Source organism: Podarcis melisellensis (assembly GCF_964234715.1).
Source record: "Podarcis melisellensis genome assembly, chromosome: 1".
Lineage (NCBI taxonomy): Eukaryota > Metazoa > Chordata > Lepidosauria > Squamata > Lacertidae > Podarcis > Podarcis melisellensis.
In genome coordinates, this window is record NC_138528.1 from 74,176,534 (window position 1) to 74,201,628 (window position 25,095).

The following is a 25,095-nucleotide window of genomic DNA, read 5'->3' on the forward strand; positions in this document are numbered from 1 at the left end:
TTATCTGATCACAGTAGTACAATAAATAAAACTTGTCTAGGGATGTGAAGGCCTGGGAATATTCAGGAAAACCCCAAATTTGTTGGGGTTAGGTTTGTGTTTTGTTTTGTTTAAAAAGAGAGAAAGCCTTTTGTTTCCCCCCATAAAAATGGAAGATTTTTGGATGATGAGACGTGAAACAATATATAAGCTTGTTTCAATATGGGCAAATAGAAATTCATGATAAATGTGAAGAAGCAGAAACTGATAGTGATATAGCTCAGAAGATGAGACTGATTAAATTTCATTGAGCTTTTCCCACCCCCCTTAATACTGACCTTTTAAGAGGAAGGACTAGGACACATAGAAAGTCTAGAACAACACATTTTGTCATGGGAATATATTGGGCACAATAATTATACTTCTAACAAGCCCAACTTTGTCTTCATATCTCAAAGTTAAGTACATTTATTTGCACAGTGAATGCTGAATTTAGAAGGCAGAATTATGCAATAAGGTTATGGCACTTGTCATCCTTAATATGTTTGCCATGCTTGGGCACTGGCTGTGTTCAGTCCAGCAGCATCTGGAGCCAAGGCAGAGATTGCCTTTTAAGGGAAAGATCTGCTATGAGAATATGAAAGAAAAACTTTTCCCGGGCATGCAAGGAACTTCCTTCCTTCTCTTAAATAAACGATTAGCAACTTTTTAAAAAGGACAAAATAGGGGTGGTAAATAGCTGTTGTTGCAGCCAACTATTTTTTTAAGAAAAAACTTTTGGCAGTCAAAAGAAGGCAATGCAATGCTCCTTTGCCCACAGCCAGCATATGACTGCACAAGATAAGATGTAAAATGGGGTTCTGGGGTCAGGCAGCTTGGCAAGGGAAGCATTATTCACAAAGGGCTTGGTTGCCTTCTCTTTTGCAACCAACTGACCACAACAATAGAAGAATAGTTTTTCCCATACTTTTACCTTGCAGCTAGACCTTCTACAATGTGCTCATACCTCCCAGATACAAAGCTTGCAATAAAAAAGCACTTAAAAGCTGCTCTCATAAGGGAAACACTTATTCTTATTCTTGCTAATATTTTTCCTGCTAAAATATTGAAGATGAAATCCCAATATATACATTCTGGTACATAGAATTTAATGTGTGATGGGAAATTTGGATTTTTGAGGAAACCGCTTTTTAAAAAAATGACAAAGATTTATAACAATAAGTTTTGCTAATACGAAGTCTATTTATGTCTGTCTCTCATGGGGTTTGGGTCATGTTCTCCTACTCGTGTTCCTCTCTAGCATTGTACTGTCCTTTCTGGTTTTTGATCCCCACCTGTTAAAATACCTGGGCTTGAATTGAAGCATTCGGTTGGACAGACACACACACACACACACACACACAGAGAGAGAGAGAGAGAGAGAGAGAGAGAAGTCAACTATGAATGTATCCTTTTACCTTGACTATTAAACTTGAATTTTCTTGACACATTATTTGAATAATCTTGTGCCCTCTCACCACTGAGGGGGGGGAGAGAGATATTCCAATAAGTTATACTCAGATAGACTTAAGTGGTTGCCAAAATCTTTACCTTCTGCCTCATTAAAGTTGTTTATATTTGAAGTATAAACAAATTCATACTGCTTAGAGCAAAGTAGACCTAAATATGATGCTTTCCCTTTAATATGTAAACATTTTAAAAGCAATTTAGTTTGGCTAAAAATATGAGTTACATTTAATGGGATTCGCCATCCTGAATTTGCATGAACAAGTTTGAGTTTAACATTGACACAAGACAGGGAAGCCATGCAAGCCCCTTGCTCACAGCTCCCTGTGCTCCTTATTTTAGACATTCACGTGTTTAGTACAAAGCACTGGGTTCTGTGTGTGTTATATACAATGCACTTAGAAAGTATGTATAAACCTTCACGTTAATCAGTCAAAGGTCTAATAAGGAAGATGTGCCTGGCTGCGCCGCAGGTAGGGCTTACCTGTCTCTTTGCCCCCACCCCTTCTCCCTGTTTTGTGCCCATACATATGCAGGCAAACATCTGGGTTGAGCTCACATCTTGAGCTAAGGAGCTTGCAACCCCACCTGACCCTGGCCAATCAATTACTGTGATTATATGAAACATGTAAGCCCCGTGTTGAGAAAGTGCTAAATAGAGAAGCCCAGAAAAAGGACAGAGTAAGTTGTTGATTGAGAAGCAGTAACTGGTGGGAAAGAGCTGTAGGAAATTGCACATGTATTCTAGGAATTGAATGCGCTGTGTAGATTATTAGTAGAAGGGGCAAGAGGTTAGGTTGGCTGGGAAGGCGGAGAACCTGTTGACTCTGGAACAAGAGAGACATGGAGCTGAGCTGTATGTGTTGAATTTTCAGCACTGTATAAAACAACTAGCTAAATCTGAAGCTGTGGCTCTCTGATTAACAGCTCATTCAACTTTACAAAATTAACTAATATTTTGTTAACTTGTTGGCAGTGCTTGCTGACTAATCTAATTTACGTTGAACATTGCTTCCTACACATGGGGGGAATTGCATACCTGAAGTTACATGCTCTGTCATTCTCCCTCTTTTGTACTTTACTTCTGCAGCCATTCCACTTCTGAGACCCCACAGACATTATTGATCTACTGCTTTGTTTTAGCCATGCGTTTTGCTGGGTAGGGCTTACACTGTGTACTGCTACCACAGATTTATCTCTGGTCTCAGATGTGTAGGAGGAGATAACTTGCCTTCAGGCTTTTGAGAGATGCAATCTAGATTGTCTACTATTCTGTGTTGCGCTTTACCTTTTTGTTTTTCACATCCTACATTGGAAGTGGAGGATTGACTACCCCATTCACAAGCATCCCACAAAATGATATATCCCATAACAGGAACTCTTAGCATTGCGTTATATAGGCATGGACACTACTAGCTTAAAGTGGTTATTAAAATGCTACATGCTTTAGAGATGCTTGTAGAACTGTGTAGGTTCCATGCAGTGCCTGAATAATGGATTTGGACATGCCCAGCGGCGTAGCATGGGTTATCAGCACCCGGGGCAAGGCAAGTAATTTGCGCCCCCTAACCCGGGGCAAGGCAAGTACAGTAATTTACTCTCCCAAGCAGCAGCAGCGAGGCTTCTCTTTCCCCCGCGCTCTGCCGGAGCTGCCTCTTTTCTTTCCTTTTTTCCCTTTCTCCAAGGCTTTTCGCTTTCTCTCCTTAATTGATTCCCCCTCCACACCGCGGCGTTTCCTGGCTGCTCCCCCCCCCTCTCTCCTCCTCGCTCTGCTTGCCTTGCCCTGCCCTGCCTGAGGGCGCCCTGAGGAGACTCCGCTCTCCTTTTTGACCAGGCGAGGTGGGAAAAAGGGGGAAAAGTCTCTTCCCGCCCCCTCGCCAGACTCCCTGCTCGGCTCGGCTCAAATTACCATAAAGCTCCTCTCCCCCCGCTTCGCCAAGCTGTCAAAGCCCGGCAGCAGCGGCAACGGCAGCAGCAGGCACAGCCAGACCCCCGCCAGCCAGCCAGCCCGCCCGCCCGCCCGGCTTCCTCTCCTTTTTTTGCCCGCAACAGAAGGCTTCGCTCTCCCCCTTCCGCGACCTCCTCGCCAAGCCGAGCGAGCGCGGGCTCCCTAACGCATGGATTTTAGTAGGGGCAGAGAGCTGCTAGTGCGAGTGCGCCCCCCGCCCATGTTGCGCCCGGTGCGGCCGGCACCCCTGGCACCCCCCACGCTACGCCACTGGACATGCCAAGTGCTGTATAAAGGGTCATACTCCCTCTGTCCTTCTCTCTTTAATTGCTATAGTCTCCCTGTCTATGGAACAGACATTTCTTCCCCCATCTATGTCTCAAAACAGTAGCAGACAAAATAGGCCCTACCATGGGCTATTACTATCCTTAGTAAGAAGAGCTTCAATTCAAGTACAGATCTCAGTTATTCTTACTTGATATATCAGTGGCTTTTGATACCAATGACCGTGGTATCTTCCTGCATCAGCTCTGTGAGATGAGTATTGGGAACACTGTTTTGTAGTGGTTCCAGTTTCATCTTCAGTGTCTGTTTCAAAGAACAGCATTGAATGATTGTTTCCACAGTTGTGCTGTGGCATGCCAGATCATAGGGTACCATTGCGTCCCTGATGTGATTTAATGTCTACATGAAGCCATTAGGGGCTGTTATTGGAAGATATGGAGCAACATGTCAACAGTGTGCTGATGATGGTGAGGTTGCTCCTGGGCTCAGTGGTGGGCTGGATGAGGACCAATAAACTGGCAATACAGAGGTGTTGTGGCTGGATCCAGAGTCTAGATAACTGCTCAATTGCCTGAAGGAGCAGGTTAATTGGGGTTTCTCTTGTTGCTAGAAGCCCAGCTGCAATTGTTCTTTTTAACTGTTTTTATATTTTCTAATTGTTTTTATATATGCAAATTGTTTTAACTGCTTTTATATATGTAACTATCTTGTATATGTTCTGGTAAATCACTTTTGAATGCCTGATGATAACAATGGAATTTTTGTGTAGGGCCTAGGAAACGAAAGCAGACAGGTAAACTCCTGGTTGGGTCAAGAGCAAGCAAGAGCAGTGACACTGTTCACTTAGCTCTGAATAGCCCATAGCTGTTGCCTGTGACTTAGGAGAGGAGTCACTTTGAGTGCCGGAATAGTCTATATTGACTTGTTCTGGTAAGTTCAACAGGCTCACTGGAACAGTTTCTGAGGAAACATTTCTTCTTTGTTTCAAAGCATCAAGATAGGCACCAGATTTGAATATGTAAACATACACATTTTGTTGCATTTTTGCACTGAACAACTTTGCTTGATAAGGAACATGATGTGCCCCTGAAGCTGACACAAGCTTTAACCAGCTGGCAAGTCTGAGAGAACCCAATTCTTCAGCCTGTTTGGAGCATGCATGCACACCCACCACATAGTGTCTTGTACGGCACTGGGGTTTGTCTGTAGTTGTGTATGTCTCAATAGGAATTGCACACCATGGGACAAAACCTAGTTAGCTTGGAAATGTTGTTAATTCTACTCTTAACAAAACCCAACACTTCTTGTTCAATGTTTTTCATATGGGGATTGACAGAGCTTGTTTGGGGCCTCAAGCTGTGAGATCACTAAATTATCTGCATCACAAAGAACTTGTAAAACTAGAAACATTTATCATGTTACTTTGCACTGTTGTCTGCTTCCCATTTGATTTATTATGCTGAGAGATGAGAGGAACTAAAATTAAAATATTGAACTTAAATTTTCTTTTGGAGTGGATTCCTTTTGGAGTGGATTCCTTTAAAAAGAAAGTTCTATTCACAGTAAAGCACGGAGCATCAAAGAATTCAAATGAAGTTTAGGCCTGCAAGATGTGATTAAATATTGGCTCACTGCTTGCATAATTGTGCATTGGCTGACATTGAAGCCAGCTTTTCTCCTTGGGAGGCTATTGGGGTTGACTGTATTGGGAAAAAATACATTATGCTAGTAGGAGTACTTCATTCTAATGTCCTGAATAGATATGATTTCTCTCTTCTGCTGTGTCAGTGTTTTCTGTGATGCTAACTGTATATAGTGTAATTCTTCTCCAAAAACTTTCCCCCAAAATCTTTTCCCCATTTTAGTCTTACGGAGTGAGAGGAAGGGTAGCCAATTATGTGAGAATTTTATATAGTTGGGAGATTATTTCCTTTCTCAGTGGGTTGATCAAATTGAGTAGTTGCTTAAAACTATTTAAACTATGTCCCTATATATTTGGCTGATTTAGAAAATGTTAAATCTGGTGTTATCTCCCAATATAAAAATAGTTTCTGGAGCTATAAGGGGCTTTGATTAGTGTAGAAGTATCTGAGTTTAGCAAATGAGCCTGATTTGGCTGCTGTGTGAAGGAAGACTTTTGAGTTATTGGAACTAAAGGGGAATCAAAAGGTAAATGTTTCAGTTTCAGTTTTTTCCATCGGGTCAAATCATATTTTAGAAAGGGGTTAATATTGTCTTCTGCTGTTTCGTCCATTTTCTGATAAGGGAGTGAACACATAAAGTATACGTTGTTAGTATTGTGAGTATAGGCAGTTTGTTTTGAGGAACATTGTTAACGTGTAATTTGGTTTAAAATGTTTCTGATCCTCAGGGCTGGCAAAATGAAAAGAAAGGGAGAGTCAACATGAGGTGCTTGGCATGGAACTGCCATTTGACATTCTCAGATGAGTTTCCAGGGAAATAGCTTGGGCTGCAGTTTGATATTTGCATGCATTCCAAAGGGTGACAAATCCAAAGTTTTTAAAAAATGAGGCAGTTTGGAGGTATGGCATGTCAAACAGGGGTAATCCATTATGCTTTGTATGCAGCTGCAACTCTCTGAGATAAAGAAGATCTCAGAGGAGAATAAAGGACATCTGGCAGTCCTAGATGTGATAATAAATGGGAACAGAACCTATAACTGTTCATTGTCACTTATTTGGACTTTAACAAGGTTGTGATTTATGTGACTAGGCTTGTGAAACTCTTTTTAACCTCAGATAGGTCAATGTCTTTGTTATATATATCCATGGAATCCTTGGCTAATGGTAGAAATTTTGTGTGCATGTGTAGTGTATATATAGGGAACAAATTACTTTTAAAAATAAAACATTTCAATAACTTTCAGCTGTACTGATGCTTAGAGCAAATCTTTCTAATTTATTTTTATTTATAGCTGTAATGTTCATAACAGTTGTTGCCGTCCATTTTGGGTGCTGTGTCTAGTGGTTGATAAATTGATTCTAATTCCAGAAATATTTATTTGGGAATTATCTTTTGGTAACTGATGTTTTCTTAGGTTCAGCATTTTGATTTCTGTACAACACACTGGGGTGCATGAGTTTAAATGGCTCAGTTTATATATCTTAAGTATTCCCAAGCCCTTTTATTGCTTGAATAGGGCAGCTTCTCACCTGATCCTTTGTCTCTGGACATGTGAAGGGAACATGTGTAGAAAATAGGAGGGCTTTCATTTCACATACATGGAAATGGATACCCAATCCTTCCTTTGCTGTTTCAGTGCAGTATAAAATAAGGTGTATAGTGCATTATAAATTTTAAAGATCTATTTAGACATGCATAAGTGCTTCACAGTATCTGTATTTCTTTGTCCTTTTATTCCTGAGTGTTAGTACAAAATGCCAAATAATAATTTTCTCTTTCTGAAACTTCACAAGTTGTGTTCTGAAGCTGGCTGACAGAGCTTAAAGTCAGAAACTTGATTATGTTTGCCAATATTCAACTAAGTAGTGGTGGAGGGGGTAGCCTGGTGATGAGGTATTTTGGGAGAAAGAATTCAGGTTTTGAGAATGAATTATAATTGTTTTATTGTATTAAAATGTGAATTTTCAAATGCATTTTTTAAAGTCATGGGAAAACGTAGAAATGGGATAGAATGGAGACAGATTGTAAAAAGGATTGACCATCCTTCATCAGAGCTGAGACTTGCTGGGATATCACTATCTATCAGGATCAGTAACAAGGAGAAATTAGCCACTTGCCTTGAAATTAGCCACTTGTCTGCAATCAAGTAACAGTTTGGTCGAGGCAAATAGCTTGCCAAACCCAGAGTTCAGTGGTGAGTTTGCAGTTGAGCTTTCATTGCAATAGCATTTTGTGGGCTGCTGAGTACAAAAATGTTATCACTTAGGCTGATAGAAAGCAGTTTGCACATTATAGTACATTACAGTAATTGTGTTTTATATTATTCCAACTAGAGAGAGATTTCTTTCTCCCAGCTGAATATAAAGCGGTATGTGTGTGTAAAAGGTTGGCTGGAAGCAGCAAAAACTTGAGCAAGCATAACATTTCACACAATGACCTCAGTACACACTCCATTTGTCTGGCATTCTTCTCTGCCCTTCTCTCCCCCTTTTACTCTGTAGGGTGATTTGTGCCTGTGACATTTGCATCAACTGTGGTTTGGGTTTTTAAGTAACCTTTGCTTGACGAGCCGCCTGAAGAATTGGTTTGCAGTCGTGTTTTCACTGCCTAACATAGCTGAGGTTTATTTCCTCAGAGACTGCAAGGAGATGTGATTTGACTTTCAGCAACAAAGGGAAAAAAGCTTTGCATTTATCAAGCTGGATATTCACTGACATTTGACCATCATGAAGTGGGCTTTTCATTTGTTTCTTTATGTCCAAGCTTGTGTATATCTAGTAGAGGCATTTCAGATTAGCCAGGAACTGGTTGAAGGAATGTTGTTGTTGTTGTTGTTGTTTAGTCGTTTAGTCGTGTCCAACTCTTCGTGACCCCATGGAGCAGAGCACGCCAGGCACTCCTGTCTTCCACTGCTTCCCGCAGTTTGGTCAGACTCATGTTTGTAGCTTCGAGAACACCATCCAGCCATCTCGTCCTCTGTCGTCCCCTTCTCCTTGTGCCCTCCATCTTTTCCAACATCAGGGTCTTTTCGAGGGAGTCTTCTCTTCTCATGAGGTGGCCAAGGTATTGGAGCCTCAGCTTCACGATCTGTCCTTCCAGGACTGATCTCCTTAAGAATGGATACGTTGGATCTTCTTGCAGTCCATGGGACTCTCAAGAGTCTCCTCCAGCACCATAATTCAAAAGCATCAATTCTTCGGCGATCAGCCTTCTTGGTGGTCCAGCTCTCACTTCCATACATCACTACTGGGAAAACCATGGCTTTAACTATACAGACCTTTGTTGGTAAGGTGATATCTCTGCTTTTTAAGATGCTGTCCAGGTTTCCCATCGCCTTTCTCCCAAGGAGCAGGCGTCTTTTAATTTCGTGACTGTTGTCACCATCTGAAGTGATCATGGAGCCCAAAAAAGTAAAATCTCTCACTGCCTCCATTTCTTCCCCTTCTATTTGCCAGGAGCTGATGGTACTAGTGGCCATGATCTTCGTTTTTTTGATGTTGAGCTTCAGACCATATTTTGTGCTCTCCTCTTTCACCCTCATTAAAAGGTTCTTCAATTCCTCCTCACTTTCTGCCATCAAGGTTGTGTCATCTGCATATCTGAGGTTGTTGATATTTCTTCTGGCGATCTTAATTCCGGCTTGGGATTCATCCAGCCCAGCCTTTCGCATGATGAATTCTGCATATAAGTTAATTAAGCAGGGAGACAGTATACAGCCTTGCCATACTCCTTTACCAATTTTGAACCAATCAGTTGTTCCATATCCAGTTGTAACTGTAGCTTCTTGTCCCACATAGAGATTTCTCAGGAGACAGATGAGGTGATCAGGCACTCCCATTTCTTTAAGAACTTGCCATAGTTTGCTGTGGTCGACACAGTCAAAGGCTTTTGCATAGTCAATGAAGCAGAAGTAGATGTCTTTCTGGAACTCTCTAGCTTTCTCCATAATCCAGCGCTTGAAGGAATACCTTGATATAAAGGCATGTATAGCCATGACAGTGTGACTTGTGAATAATCTTATTGAGGGATACCTTGTTTCTCCTGCCCAACACATTAGAAGTAAGTGTATGTATGTATGTTATTAAGATTCAAAAGAATGGGAAAGTAGCTGTTGCTGGCATCCATCTGTCTCCCTTCCTGACCATTGGACCCTCTATTGGTCTCATCCACTCAATCCATCGGGATGTGTCCTTGCATGCAGGGGAAATCCCTAACTCACTGAGGGTTAGAGACACATCAGCTACCCTCACCTGGCCAGTCAAATCTATTTCCTGGGCTGTGACCATTGTCACATGCCGACAGCTTCTAGGAGCCACAGGTGAGAGCTTAATGCAGGATGGAGACCAAAGGTGGACAAACTACCTCAGGAGAAGCACAGCATGTCCCCCTCCAGAAGTACTACCCAAAATTAAAAATGCTGGGTGACAGAAAAAATCTGATCACAGGCCTGCACCATGGACAAACTTTTCTGCCCTTAAGGAAGCTCTTCCACCAATGGTCTGAAAGTCTTGAATTGAGTGAATAGGATTAGCACGCTCTGTATTTCCTTGCAGGGTACTCCAGTGGCATATAACATGGAAAGTGGTGTTTGTGGAGAATGAAGGGGTCAGTAGCCTATCCCGAAGCCAAAAAGCAGGTAAAGTAAGCAGGCAAGAGGGTAGATAAGCAAGGATACAAAGAAGGGTCTTTCAAATAAAATCAAGGAGAAATAAAACCATATTAAGTTCTTTCCCCTCTGTGCACAAATTACTACCACTGAGCTGATTTCTATATGTGAACTATCACACAGCACTGGATCAATAGGACTTCCAGTTTCTTGTCTCCCTTTTGCAACTGCCCTCACACCTCTGCTCCAGATGTTGCCCTAATTCCCTAGGACAGATATTGGGGGCACACAAGGAAAGAAAACGGCCCTTTGCACAAGTAGATGCCCACTCACACTACACTGAATGGACAACAAAACTGCAGCTTTTCTTTCCTTCCTTGCCTCCCAAGGATGGTTGCACTTATCAAATGGGCTCAGCACAATTTCTCCATCTCTTCTTTGACATGGCAGCAGCTTTCCAGCCTAAATAAATGCATGAAAGGTAAAAGGAAGTATTAAACAATCTTTTTCAGGTGATGGTGGTGGTATCACACTTTCCACTTCGAGCAGCAACTAGCATCATTTTCATGTAAACTCTTCTAAGGCTATTGTGCTCAGGATTCTCGTGCTTCTCCTTGGTAGTCAAAAGTTTTGAATTGCCTCTCCTAAATGCTGCCTCTGCCCCAAACCTTGTTATTTTCTACACACACAGCTTTGTCTAGAGAAGAACAGAAGGCATGCTGTACAGAACCTGGCCAGCTTGTTCACAGCATTCAGGGGGTTACTAGTGTAGATTTTCCTTTGGAATGAGGCAGTCTCATCATGTTGTGCTTTCTTGGCTACCTTGAGGCAAAGTGCATAGTTTGAACTGGATTTATGCTGTTTACTGTTAAGATAAACTGGTTCCATGATTGGAGCTTGGCATTCCTGGAGGAGGAAGAGGTCAAGTGGAATGTTTACAGTTGGACCACTTTGAGAAATAAAGATTTAAACAGTGTTTTCCACGAGTGCAAGACTCTTCTCTCTTTATGCTCCTTTGGACTGAGCAATATCTGGTGTTTTGAGGCATGACTCAGCTTGAATGAGGCCCAGAGGCAGAGAGCCCAGGCCACGCATGGTCTCTCAATCAGGGGCTAGATGGAAGAACACCTAGGAAACTTGTGTAGACCCCCTTTAGCTCCCTGTAGGAAAGTTGGACTATAAATGTAATAAATCAAGGCTATGAAGTTTAGTAGGCAGAAGCATGCTTCATTGGATGCAAATAATGCAAAATACTGTAAAAATGTTCAGTAGAATAAAATGAGTATCTGGAGTAACATACGCTTTAGCGTCAACTTCTCACCCCTTCTGTGTTAACCTTATGAGAGAGAGAGAGAGAGAGAGAATATGAGTGTGTGTGTGTGTGTGTGTGTGTGTGTGTGTACACAAAATGTTTTTTGTGTAGAATATAGAAGGAATAAACAGATACCAAGATTGCAGTGCGGGTGTTGATGTCCAAAGGACCCACCCTGAGTTTACCTTTATTGCTTTTTTCACAACAGCTTATAAGTCCTAAACCCCCAACATTTCTCATCCTACCTTTTCCCATAACAGTTCAGAATGCTTTCTTTGTGATTCATTGGATTCATGTATGGTTTTAAATATTTTAAGCAGCAATATTTTAAAGTGGACACCTCTGGTACAGAAGGCAGCATTAATTGATCACCTGGTAGAGGGAGGCTCACACCAGCTTGGGCATGAACCCAGTTTTCATTATTTTTACCAGGAAAAGGGCAGGGGTGCAATAGCATTTTCAGGCCGTGAACAACTAGCCTGGAGCTGTATGCCTTTTCCTTTGGTTACCATTGGCCTTGTTCTTGCAGGGATTCTAACAGCAGGTTTCCTTTGTTAATAAAGGAAATTGGATTATGCAGTATGAAAGAGAAAGTTATTACAAAAGATGGGAGATGAGTTTATATAACCTACACCTCAGTTTGTAATTCAAGGCATTGTTTCCTTTTCCTTTTGCAGGAAATCCAAGGGAAAACCAAATGGTAAAAAGCCAGCACCAGAAGAAAAGAAACTCTACCTAGAGCCGGAATACACGAAGTCAAGGATTACTGACTTTGAATTCAAAGAGTTAGTCATGCTACCACGGGAAATAGACCTTAATGAGTGGCTAGCTAGCAACAGTAAGTACCATGATATTTATAATAACTGAATATTCCTGCTAGATAGTTTTCATGCTAGTAGGTTTTCTAATATTTTTTTAAGGAATTGTAATGGGCAGAGGATGTTGCAAAACAAGTAAGTTCAGCAAGGTGAAAAGTTTCTCCTTTCACTTTGACATTTGCACAAGATCTTCAGTTTGCTATGGAATACGTTTCTAAAAGCTGATGATTATACCCTTATTGTAACTGGAAATCAGCATCCTAAATGCTGAATACAAGCCTGGATAACTTAAAAAAAAATCTGGTCAATGTTAGAAGACACAAAGTGCTAGGGCATTTTAAGCCCCTGCTTTAGATGGTGCCATCTGTGTTCCTTCACGAATGGAAACATCAGTGGCCTCCTTTGAACCATTCAGGCTGGTCTTGGTCTGCATGGCCCTCTAGGCATATATTGAAAAGTGTGCTAATGAGACCTGTTTGCTCCAGTTGTTGTGCTGCCTGTGAATAATTTAAGTAGTGCTTCTGATTAGAGCTCTCCACTGCCATTTTTGAAATGCATACAAAGAAATAACAAAAAAGGCCTTGGGGGAAATAATGGATTTTGATAGGCTTATTTTATTTTAATTTGTATTATCTATGCAGCTTAGGGTTAAAGTTCTCCCCCACCTATAGCCCTGTGATGTAGGTTAGGCTGAGAGTGTGTGACTGGTCCAAAGACTGCCAATGATCTTCATTGCAGGGCATCATGGGGCTGGGGGCAGCAGGATGGCAAGGGAGCTGGTGAGCGGCAGAACAACTGTCTGTCCCTCAAAATGCCAGCTAATCAAGCTTTGGAGCTGTTTCCCCCCAAAAAGCTCAACAACTAAAACTCTGTTCCAGGTGCCGGAAAAGGTTGCTACGCCACGGATTGCACGCTTCAAGCGAGGGAAAATTTAGTGATTGTTGTTGGGCTAATTGTGAAAATGTTCAAGTGAACCACCAAATCCAGTGTAATTATGCAGCTCCTTTCTTTCTGCAACCAAAAGTTCAAATGAGTAATGGAAACACCTTGGTGTCTTTTTCTCTTTCAGCAACAACCTTTTTCCACCATATCAATTTACAATATAGTACAATCTCTGAATTTTGTACGGGAGATACATGTCAGACCATGGCAGTGTGCAATACGTAAGTGATGTCTTCATTTGTGGTGTGGTGATGGCTTGGGCTATTCTGCTCCAGTGTGAGGGATGGCGAGAAGTGGAAAGCTTTCAGACTTGACTGCAAAAATGCTTAGTGCATGCTAAAAGGATGACCAAAGGGATTAGATGCAAGGAAGAAGAGAAAAGTCCAAATTTGAATAAAATGTTAGCTCGCAATGTTATGCTTATTGAAATAACAATTTTAGAAGAAATAACAGAATGATTTGCTTCATCTGACATATGTTTTGTTTTGGGCCCTTACCCACCACCCTGAAAAATAATCCACACTTGCAGTTTTCTCCCTGGCCTACAGTTCTATGGTTCTGGAACTGAGTTCTGCATTATTCAAAGCTCTCCCCCCTGCTGCCCCCCCCCCAAAACCGCAACACGGAAGTACAAAAGGCCACTTTTGAGCTGCTAGCCTGGGGGGACCTCAGGAATGATGGCTGGGCACCCAGCCATTCTGCAGACAACCTTCAAGTAGTGTAGCTGCCAAAGCTCTGAAGTGTTGTGAGCATGATTTGGCAGTTTCTCAGGGACCAGAGAAAAAATGCTCTGCTCCTAGTGTTTTTCTCTTTGAGGTTGACCATATCTTTCTAAAAGTAGTGAACTGCTGAGAGTGAAAAGAAGCATTGTTTCTCTATCATAATCTTGGAAAAAGAAAACATTGTTCAATCAGAGTATGCATGTAAAACATAAAGCAAATAGTTTTTATTATGTTTTTATTGAAACAAGAATGTAATTCCATTCAAATCTAAGAAAAAATTGAGAAACTCTAGTAGTGGTATTCCACTATTTCCACCCGTGCTGCTTATCTGCCATTGATCTGGCCAACCTGCACTTTCACGCCTCTTTGATCCAAATTCAGTGTCACACTATGGTGAATGTTGCATCGGTGCAAGCGTTACAGCTTGTCAGATGAAACAATCCCCCCCCACTCCCACTATGCACTCTTCTGGGGGATTCTGCCAACCTCCCCATGTCCAGTTTTGTAGGATGCCAGGAAAATCTATCCAGTACTCTGCTACCAGAATTATTTAACCTCTCATAGCTCTGAGCATGTGACCTCACCACACTGACTTCTTGCAGATCCAACACTCCTCTTTTGCCCTTACCTTGAAAGCCCCCCATGACCTCTCCCTGAATTACCTCTTTTGTATTCTAGTCCCTGCTCCTTCAGCTCCACCTTTCTACCCTGTATGCTCAGAACTGCCTCCCAGAACACCTGCATGAGGACACCTGTCTTACTTCCTAAAATTTTTCTACAACAGTGAACACATTATTTGAATGTGCATCATTGGGTAGCCAAAACAGCACTATCCATGCAGAAGTCATTGGCAGACTTGGGAAAGCTCCAACGTTTGCAGAAGAACAGTATTTAGGCTGGAGAGAGGGGGGACCCTAAGAGTATAAAAGACCACCAAAAACTGCCCAGTGAAGACTGAGCATGCTTAGTGGCCACATGGTGCTGGCTGATTGTTGTCCAGGGGGGAGGAATGGAGAGGAGTGGAATGGAGTAACTTAGAAGAGGGCCTGACTGAACAGGAGTGCTTCACATTTTCTTATAGAGCCCAGTTGTCCCTTGTTAAAACCCACCTTTTTCTGTGATGCCTTTAGCATACCTCCTAGTTCCTATATTGTACTGCAACTAAGCACAAGCACAAATTACTGAAACAACTGCATATTGTCTCCACTTTGTGTTTCACTTGTGTTTTGGATCATAAGCCCCTTACATTCTATAAAGAACTATGCACACTGATGGGGGCTATATAAATCAATAAATAAAATGTTCACAAGATGATTGCCCAGTAAAATGGCAGTCTTTATGCGCTATGAAATAGCATTTTCCTTTAATGTTCCACACATGGACTAAAAAACTTCTAGTAAAACAAAAATATGTACAATTATTTGGTGGTTTTGAAATGTGACTTCAGTCCCAGTCCCTTAGGAAAGTGGTGTGTCACATTTCAAAACTGATAATAATAAGCAAGGTGAGGCTATTCAATCCCTTTTTGTCCTCTGTCTGGTAGTTTAAAATCTACAGTGCCAGAACATGGAAGCATTTCTAGTTCTCATTGCTGGGGTAGCAATGTCAGGTTAGTTAATAAAAGAATTGGCTGGATCCCTAAATCCAAAGCAAGGAGCTAAACATACTCTCCAGCAAGAGATAGGCCCCAGCAGAGTATTAAAATTACAGAAACATGCAGTACTGTGAAGCATGGGAACAATAGGCGGTTAGACCTTTTTAATATCTCATTTAGTTTGCTTACAGCACCCCCCTGTTTCTAACCCTTTTACAGTCTACAGACCACACCATTTAGTAAGCTTAAATGTTTTACTTACAAACTCAAAAGGTCAGATTCATGCATTATTCCATGCAGCAGGAAGAATACCACAAATAGAAAATTCTTGGGTTACAAAATACTGCAAAATATTTCAGAGCATGCAGTCTGCGCTTGAAGCAGGCAAGCCCAGACTTGTTGCCTGGTCAGCTTCACGTGGTGCAAGAGAATGAAGAAAGAAGCTTTACTTCCTTCTTTACTAGAGGAGAGGGAGCATGGTGTAATTGAGTCTAGGAATACCGTTCTGTTGTCTCAACCCCTTTATGCTATGCATTAACTAGCTCTAAGCTTGCTAGTTATATTCAGCTGCAATTGCCCACACTCATAGGCAGTAAGCTACTCACCTTACTTACCATGTATACCTAACCTTCTTTCAAAAGCATTTATGCTACTGGCCATTGCATCATGTAGGAACTAGTACTGGAAAACTACTAAAGTTCTGGAAAAGTGAAGTTGCAGCTGTTTGGGGATAACAGGAAATAGGCAGCATCTGGGTGCAATTCTGTTAAGTTGTTGTTATCAAACTAAACAGAGTGACTGTTTTTCCTGTGCTGTGGAGCAGTTTGCAAACTGTAGCTCTGCTTCATTTTGAAATTACTACTCTGTATTTCCCCTTGCATAACCTCTTCCTTGTCTTCTTTCCCATTTTTAATTGTGTTGGGGTTAGGGGCAAGGGTGCTGTCTTGGTGGTTGCTTCTGCATAAGAAAAATATATGGGATCTGAGGGCATGTTTGCATTTGTCTGCTCCAGTATCCCTCCTGCTCAGTTTCGGCAGTCTTTCCACATGTCATTTTCACTTTTTCTTCTCCAAGGAAGTCAGTGCAGCTGCAGCAGTAGCTGTGCTTCTATCCTGGTTTTGGTTCCACTCATTGCTTGCCCTTTGTCACATCCTTTTCAAGCTTCATGGATGAGTGACAATATGGCTGATCAATGTAGGTAATGTGATGACTTGGTCGTTGCTGGTCATTCAGCTGTTGCATGGGAAATGCCTGGCCCTATAACTGGGTGTATATTTGTACATGGCTACTCCTTATAGAATTCACCTCTGTTTGTGACTGCCTTACCCACCTTATCTCTGGAAATGAGGGCACACTTAACTCTGTAGGCTCAGTGCTGCAATACATATTCTCGGTTGTCAAACCGCTTTGGGGAATAACTAGAATTTTGGGTCGTTAGCGCACATGAACAGCCACGAATGAAGCCTTAGTTTTTAAATTCTTCTATTTCTCTGTGGCTAAAATGGACATGCCTCTGCATTTTGCCCAAAGCAGGACTTTCCTGTTATACTGCCTGGACCAAAAGCCGGTTGTGGCTCTCTTTGCCCTCTTGAACTTTAAGACAGTTTTTGTCTAGAATTCAATCTCTCCACTGTGTGACTGTTGCAAAGGCATGCTGTGTAAAGACAAACAAGTTTAAGCTTGGACTTTGCAGATCAAGTGAAGTCCTTATGTATTTGCTTCTGAAGACGGCTGTGTTCAAAGTAATGTTCATGCTGTAAAATACCGTATTTTTCGTTCTATAAGACGCACCCGGCCATAAGACGCGCCTAGGTTTATAGAAGGAGAACAAGAAAAAAACCCTCTCCCTCTCTGCTCAGCGCCTCTCCAGAAAAGCGAGAGGAGAAACGGAAGGGGCTTCCCTGAAGGGGCGCTGTGCAGCTCTCCCTCTGTGCACAGTGCCCCCTCAGCGAAGCGGCAGCAGAAGCTGAGCCCTTTCCATTTCTCCTCCCGCTTCGCTGAAGGGGCACTGCGCACAGAGGGAGAGCTGTGCAGCACCTCTCCAGCAAAGCAAAGCCAGGAGAGCGAGAGGGATCGGTGCGCACCGATCCTTCTTGCTCTCCTGGCTTCAGCGAAAGCTGCGCAGTCTGCATTCGCTCCATAAGACGCACACACATTTCCCCTTACTTTTTAGGAGGGGGAAAGTGCATCTTATAGAGCGAAAAATACAGTAAGCGTTCTGCTTTGCTCCTTTTTCAGATGCAGGCATCATTAGCATTAGTCAGCTTTTTCAAAATACAGGTATCAGTTCAGTTTGTTCTGCTGAAATTGGTTTCCCATTGTCAAGCGGAGATGGAGGTGGGTGACTAGAGAGAGAGTTCAGCAAGACCCAGGGGAATCATGCCACAAACCAGACCAGCCAGAAGAGAAATGTCCACTGTTTCTTCTCTAGAAAGTGAGCTGACCCTGGGAAAGGATTGTCCTCTCGATACTCTGGGAAGTACAGCTTTCTCTCTTTAAAATGTGACAGCTGAGATCAGGAACCTCTCCTAGAGGTTAGCAGACTGAGGCTCAAGCGCACCAGGATTTGGCAGCTATGGAAAGGGATAGGCATAGCCAGAAATGGCACCTGCTGACCTGTTATTTTGCCCTTTATATTCATTCCCAATGTACATGAGCTCTGTTCTCAAAGCACTCTTCTGTTGCTTTTGTAGCTACTTCAATTCAATTCTGTTTTCTTGAGGTTGACCTAAAAATGACATGGGACTGACTTTCCTCTTATTTCAGTACTTCTGACCCTGTTAGGCCAGGTTGGTTTCTCTAGCACACAGCATCAGTGGTGGGGTCACATATGCTCAATCTGTCTTGGTTTAATGAGAAAATATACTTTGCAGTGAGGCGATAGGAGTGTGACTATTGAAACTGTCGTCTTGAAGACTTTCTTGAAAGTTACTCGACTGGGGAATGATAGATAGCAAGCTGCTCTGTGGGCAAGGATGCAATGGTTATGCAAGAAGCACATATTCTTGAAGTTGGGAAGGAAACCTTGCCCTTTTGAAAAACACAGCCCAGTCTTGTTTTATGGCTTCCTCAATGACTCATTGGTGCTGGCATTCCTTGCTCTCCCAAGCAGCCTGAATTTGGAGACATTCCACCACTGTTCATTTAGGTTGAAGGACAGGATTTTAAATATATTTCCCAGTAAGAATAAAATTATTCTTTTTTCTTTTATATTGTTTGGCCTTGTAATCAACAATTGCAAATTTGTTGCCTGAAGAACCAATATAAAATTATATTTTTGTTTAAACCCTTAACACCTAGCTCCTGAAGGAATTTTACTATGTTTTGTTTTTTTTAAAAAATTGCTATGATTTTCATCTTCCGTATTGTAACAAAGTCCCACTCACTGTTTATAAACCTCTCAATATAGAATAAAGTCTTTAAAAAGGATAACATGACAATGAATACTGATAGCTGATGCTGCTTCAGTATAAAAACGTTTAGAAGGTTCCCCATTGGTAGATGTAAAACTCATTTGGTGGTTGTAACAGGCAAAATCTGAGTGTCTAAATCCAAGGATTATTCAGATGATGGTTAAAGGCTGGAGTAAATTTAAAACTCAAAATCCTTACTGCTGGTGGTAATAAGAGTCCTGCAGCTTCTGAACTCTGCTCCTTAAATCTTTAAGAGAGTTTAAAAACCTACGTGTAGAACTGGAATCAGGAGTGTATTTTTCCAGTATAATCTAGTGAAATATACAGTAGTACCTTGGGATGCGAACGGGATCTGTTCCGGAGCCCCATTCGCATCCTGTAGCAAATGCAACCTGCGTCTGCGCAGGTCGCATCTTGTCACTTCCGCACATGAGTGTGAGTCATTTTCACCATCTGAGCGTGCGGCGAAACCTGGAAGTAACACGCTCCGTTACTTCCGGGTCGCCACGGGAACAAACGGAAAATACTTAACTTGATGCACATTTATCCCGAGGTATGACTGTAGATGGTAGGTTTGAGTGGTAGCTTGAAGGAAGCTTAGTCATATGCATAGCTGCAGACAACCAAGAGAGGTAAAAGCCTACTTTATGCACAATAGGATATATAGCAGGGAAAGCAGGATTGATGTAGACAGAATTATTTCTATGGTAACCGTGTGTAATTTACTATTCTTACTTCACTATGCATTACTGTAGTTATAACTACTGCTTACAACTGCTGTTACCTATTTGTTTTTAAATGCAAACAGCAGCCTCTCATCCACTTTTGTGCTCCAAATGAAAATCACTTCTTTGAAACAGCCATTTGCTTTGGGAGGATTTCTTCTCAATGCGAATAGCTGTTCCAAAGTGCAACTTTGATCGGGCCATTGGAGCTTCATGGATCAGGCCAAATGCCCATCTAGTCCAGTAATGTGTTCTCACAGTGGCCAACCAGATACCAATGAGTAGCCTGCAAGTGGAGCTCAGCCTGTGAATCCCAGCATCTGCCCAGTGGCATACTACTTCCATTTTGGTTTGTAGACTTATCCTCCATGCATTTTGTCTAATCCTTTCTTAAAGCCACCCAAATTGGTAGACACCACTACATCTTTTGCGAGCAAATTCTGTAGTTTATGTGCTATATGAAGGGACACTTTCTTTTGCCTTTCCTGAATCTTCCAACATTCAGCATCGAGATCTAGTCTATCAGGAACTCCACATACGAGAAAAGTGTTCGGTTTCCCTTGCTTGCTTCAATCACAGTAATTACCAGCCTCTCCCCAAGTGACTGCTGTTTGCATTAAAAAAAAAAGTGGGCACATAATGCAGGAACACATTTAAAACCAGTCTGGTTTGAAGCTGTGTAATAACTGTTAAAATATGTTGTTAAGTCTGTCTTGCTAGTGCCCTCTCCTGACAGCTGATTTTATTAACACTCTAAACTTTGCATTATGTATAGTCTTTCTACATACATTAATATTCTGTTGCAAATCAGTCTGAAAGCTTGAAATTCTGTATTCACTTGTCATACTTTGTCACAAGATCACTGGCATACTTTTGGCCTGCATTTCATTAGTGCATGGACCTACTGACTTCGATGGAAGATGTTATCTTGATGACAGCTCAATTGACTTAGGCTGTGGCAAAGAATGAATTGCCAGTTGAGTAGTCCTCAAAATAAGAGAGAACTGATCAACCTCAAGAATGGTCAGCAGGCAGGATGAATTTGTGCTAATGTTGGGAGAAGCAAGAGCTGTGTATTTTGCAAGAGCAATACCATTCTGTTTCAGTTGGGCTCCCTAAAAATTCTAAATAGGATTATTATCTGCTTGGTCCAACAGCAAACCTGCAAATGAAATCTTTATAAGCACTGGTAAAACAAATCTGTGCTTCCAGGCTTTTGCTGATGTCTAATTCCAGAAGATGGTGTTCTTAATATGCCAGAATCACAAATTGTTACATTGAACAATAAACAAAATTTTAATGTTCTAAAACACTTTTGTTTATTTTGTTGAGGATGCAACAGGAAAGGCAGTATTAAAATGCTGACCTGAGAGTCTGTTTGTTTAAGCATCTGGTGTTACATCACCAATTAAACACCAGCTCTTGGATTCAGTAAGCAAGAATACAGGACCTCATGTGAAATTTCTAACTCTCCAGGGAGGACAATTTATGACTCTGCTTGCTTTGGTCTACATGGAATTAAACTTCTAGGACAGAATACATTGCTGTTAATTCTCTCCACAGACAATACTACTGGTATGATGAGCGGGGAAAGAAAATCAAGTGTACTGCTCCTCAATATGTTGACTTCGTCATGAGTTCAGTGCAGAAGCTAGTAACAGATGAGGATGTATTTCCTACAAAATATGGTATGTTGCTTCACAGGAAAGATTTTATTCATTTAATTCACAAAAATTATACACCTGGTGATTAAAAAAACCGTCAAAGCGGTTTACAAAGAGAAAAAGACCCAGTCAGAGTTTTATGGCTTTGAAAAAAACAAGCATTACATATGTATAATTACTGATTGTTTGTAGAAGTGATAAATAATATGGGAAACTGTATATTAAATGCAGCTTCTTCAAACTACTTTGATCAGTGAATAATCAAATTGAACCAGCTTCTAAACGTATGCCATATCTGCTATTCCTTTCTATACACATAATTGTTTTTTTCTGGGCCAGTAGCTGGATGGGCCAGTAGCTGGATGACATGGGAACACTTTTCTGGCTAAATGTGAGGCTGGTTTGTGTACGGTTTGGGATCTGAAACATTAGCCTCTCCCAAAGACAGAGATTCACCTAAACAGCCCTGTTGCAAGGACATAGGCTTGCAGAACAGGGCTTTCTCCCCCTTGCCCCCAATTGAGGGTTGGAAGAATCCGAAGAACAATATGTTGGGTGAGGGTTCATTCCTTCTGGCATATTAAAATGGTTGCACAGACAGACAGATTGGAAGAGCGTGATGTTGAATTTCACCAAAAAGCCTTTCAAGCTTCCTGCCTAGTGGGCAGAGGGCTAATTCCAGTGCAGGGAGTTAAGCAAATGTTGCCTTACTACTAGAGTTCTTTGATGCACCACTGAACATTATAATGGTTCTTTTTCCTCTCTCGTGGCAGGCAAGGAATTCCCCAACTCTTTTGAGTCTCTAGTGAAGAAGATCTGCAAGTACCTGTTTCATGTGCTAGCCCACATCTACTCCTCACACTTCAAGGAAACATTGGCACTGGAGCTGCATGGACATTTGAACACACTCTACATACACTTCATCCTATTCATCAGGGAGTTCAACCTGGTGGACCCTAAAGAAACCACCATCATGGACGACCTCACGGAGGTCCTCTGTAGCACCAGTGGGAGCAGCAGCAGTAATGGGAGCGGCAACGGCAGTGGTGGCGGCAGCAGCAGCAGCGGCGGCGCAGGAGCACAGAACCATGTGAAGGAGAGATGAGTCCCAGCAGGAGCAAAACTAATGCTAACATTTTTTTTAAAAAAACAAAACACTCTATATTCTTTGTGTGTATGTATATGTGCATATTGTGTATATATATACAGACATACACAGCCATGACAGTTTAAGCAACTATGCTGCCACCACAGGACATGTAGACGTATGGAGCTTTCGTTTAAATGCATCATCCTTGGCGAGAAGTTGCACCAGTTCTATTTTATTTTTTTCCTTCTCCCTTCTTTCTTTTTCTCCCCTATCAGATGGATGATGAGTGCTGTTTTTAGAGAAGAACCACATTTTTTTTTTGAGTTGGGCTACTGCTTTGTCTTCTTTTGTTCTGCCCGCTTCCCCTCTCCCTTGGTGGGGTGGGGGTGGGGGAGTCCTTTACTGCAAGCCCCTTCTGTCTCTGTCTCTCTCTCTCTAGGATGGTGGTACTGCCATTTTATAAATGTTATAAGAAGTGACTTTTACTTGTAAAGTGGCTTAAGATGCAGATATTTTGTTTTGGGGGAGGGCTTGAGATTTGTCTTGTTTCTCCTTAAAACGGCCCAATTCCTTTCCCTCCCCTTAGGCTTTTTGCATCTAGCCCTTTGCTGGCTTGTACGGGGAAGAGTTTTGCCTCAACTAGAGTAGCAATAAGACTCCCACTAATGGATGTGGCTCACCAGTCTACCTGGTGTTGTCAGCATGGGAATCTCAAAAGAGCATCTACAAACCTGTTTTGCTTATTGCTTCTAGTTCCTCTGCCCAGCTGCCCCACCCCCCACCCCCGGCTTCTCCTTCCCAGACACAAACACCAGAATTGAAAGAGTGGGGAATTGAGCCTAAATGCAGTGGTTGAGTAGGGGAAGCCTGGGGCAGATGGAAAGGGGCATACAGTGTATCACCACCTGTGCTAGAGAGATGGCTGTTGGCATATAATTATATTGTTGGCTTATTTTAGTTCATCTGTCCAATAATAATAAAAAAAACTTCTATCAGGTATAAGTGTTCTATATGCAATGTCACATCATTAGCCCATTTGCTTCAGGGGTTGAAATATTATCTGTTTACAGTGTGGGAAGTTGTTAGCCAAGGTGTGTGTACTTTGCATTTCCCAGACAAAGTTATTTTGTGTAAGTATTTGGCATTTACTATTATTTATTTCTTTATAAACTATCAGGGAGGGTGTATGGCATTAAGTACAACACTATTAAAAACAAGATACCGGTAATTATTAAAATGACTGCCTAACCAGGAAATCAATTAAACAGCTACAAGGCCTACTGGTGTAATAGCTCTGGAAATCTCTGCTGCAAGAGTGCACTGCATGGGAGTAGCAACATGAATGCAAGGCCTCTGTAAGAAGCAACAGCCTTCCTCCAGATGACCCCAGCTGGGGATGTGAGGGCGATCTGGCTGCGACATCTGTCACCCCATTGATCGCCAGGGTTGATTCGGCTGATCTGGCTGGCTAGGCGGGTGTCCCCTTCCTCCCTCACCGCTCCATGTGCGTCCCTCCCGAAGCTGCGCGCTCGGTGGAAGAGGACGACCATCCCAGATGACCCCAGCTGGAATATAAGAGCCTCAGGTGGTATTATCAGGCCATGTACAATGTACTTTGTTGCAGCCTATCCCCATCTGGAGTTTTTGGACCAAAGGGGGCAGCCCCCACACAGTGCAGACAAAACTGGTACAAGGCACTCTAAGCCATAAAGGTCACTGGCTGTGAGAATTTTAGGACAGACTGAGCTGCATTCAAGAAGTCAACATGCTTCCTCTAAGAACATACTTGGAATAGTTAAAATTCTCTAAATAGAATTTTCTGGGAGTGGACAAGATTGACTAACAAATTATATAGTAGGATGACTCTTCAGGGACCCAGGCTTCTCTTTGTAGCTGTTTTGCCATTTTTAACAGTTCTGTTACATCGCAAGCCTTCTAAATTAACAACTTTAGAAAAGTGATCTTGCTTTGAGGAAAAGGAGAAGTTTATGTTAAAAAAACCAAGCACAGAATACTCTTTCCCATCTGGTACATGAGGTTGTTTTGCCATATTTCATATTTCATGGTAATACGCATTTAAAACATTTATCTGTCTTTCCTTAAAATGCTAAAAAAGAAATGACTAAGAGCAAGCAGAATACAAAAAGGAGCCATAATAAGGCTTTTTTCTCAACACAGTTAATGGGAAGAGTGTGAACTTAGTACCATCCACGGGTCTAAAAGCCTCTTTAGCCACGTGACAGAAGACCATTAAGAAGAGCCTCCCTCAAGAAGACACACTTGGATGCAGACACTGCATATAATAGAAAATGGTGCAAAATAGTGTAATGTAACTTAACTGATAGACATACTATATGAATCCACCTCCTGGTTTGTTTAAATGGGGAGGGGGGATATCTTTTTGGCCCAGTGCACCAGCACTAACTGTTCCTGTTGCTGGGTACAGATCACCTGGCCTCAGATTACTGACAAGTGGGTGGTTTTGCCCACTTGTCAAAATTCCTTGTGCTGCACTTCCCTGGCACCTGACAACCAGTTGGAAACTGCAGCACAAGAGGCTTGCCAGCCCTGAGCTCAGTGAAGTCGCATGCATAGAGCTGGCAGAATCGTTTTCTGTACAGATCAGCTGTGTGATTGAGTGCCCCATATGTGGATGGGGCAGGTGGCCATGGTTTGGGGAAAGTGGCCTCTCTGGGCTATACTGCTTTCAAGGTCCTCTGTTTTCTAGAAGCTCACAGATTCTTGTTTAGGCACTGTATCCATGTTGTTGTGCGTGGGAGAATTCCTCTTTAATTGCCTGATTTAATGAGGGAAACCTAAAGGCATTTCCTTAGTAATTTATGCATT

The 25,095-nt window shown here is 42.0% G+C and overlaps 1 protein-coding gene across 4 annotated transcripts in view; it reads left to right on the top strand.

The window, feature by feature from the left end:
• MOB2 (MOB kinase activator 2) overlaps positions 1-23,250 on the top strand; it is a 103,248-nt gene extending 79,998 nt beyond the window's left edge. For all 4 annotated transcript variants that reach the window (XM_081904590.1, XM_081904589.1, XM_081904591.1 and 1 more), the window contains exons 2-5: positions 11,958-12,118; positions 13,168-13,261; positions 21,058-21,182; positions 21,932-23,250. In XM_081904590.1, the coding sequence (XP_081760716.1) occupies positions 11,958-12,118; positions 13,168-13,261; positions 21,058-21,182; positions 21,932-22,263 (712 nt within the window). In that variant the 3' untranslated portion in view covers positions 22,264-23,250. The remainder of the gene's footprint in view (positions 1-11,957; positions 12,119-13,167; positions 13,262-21,057; positions 21,183-21,931) is intronic.
• The last annotated feature ends 1,845 nt before the right edge of the window (positions 23,251-25,095 follow it).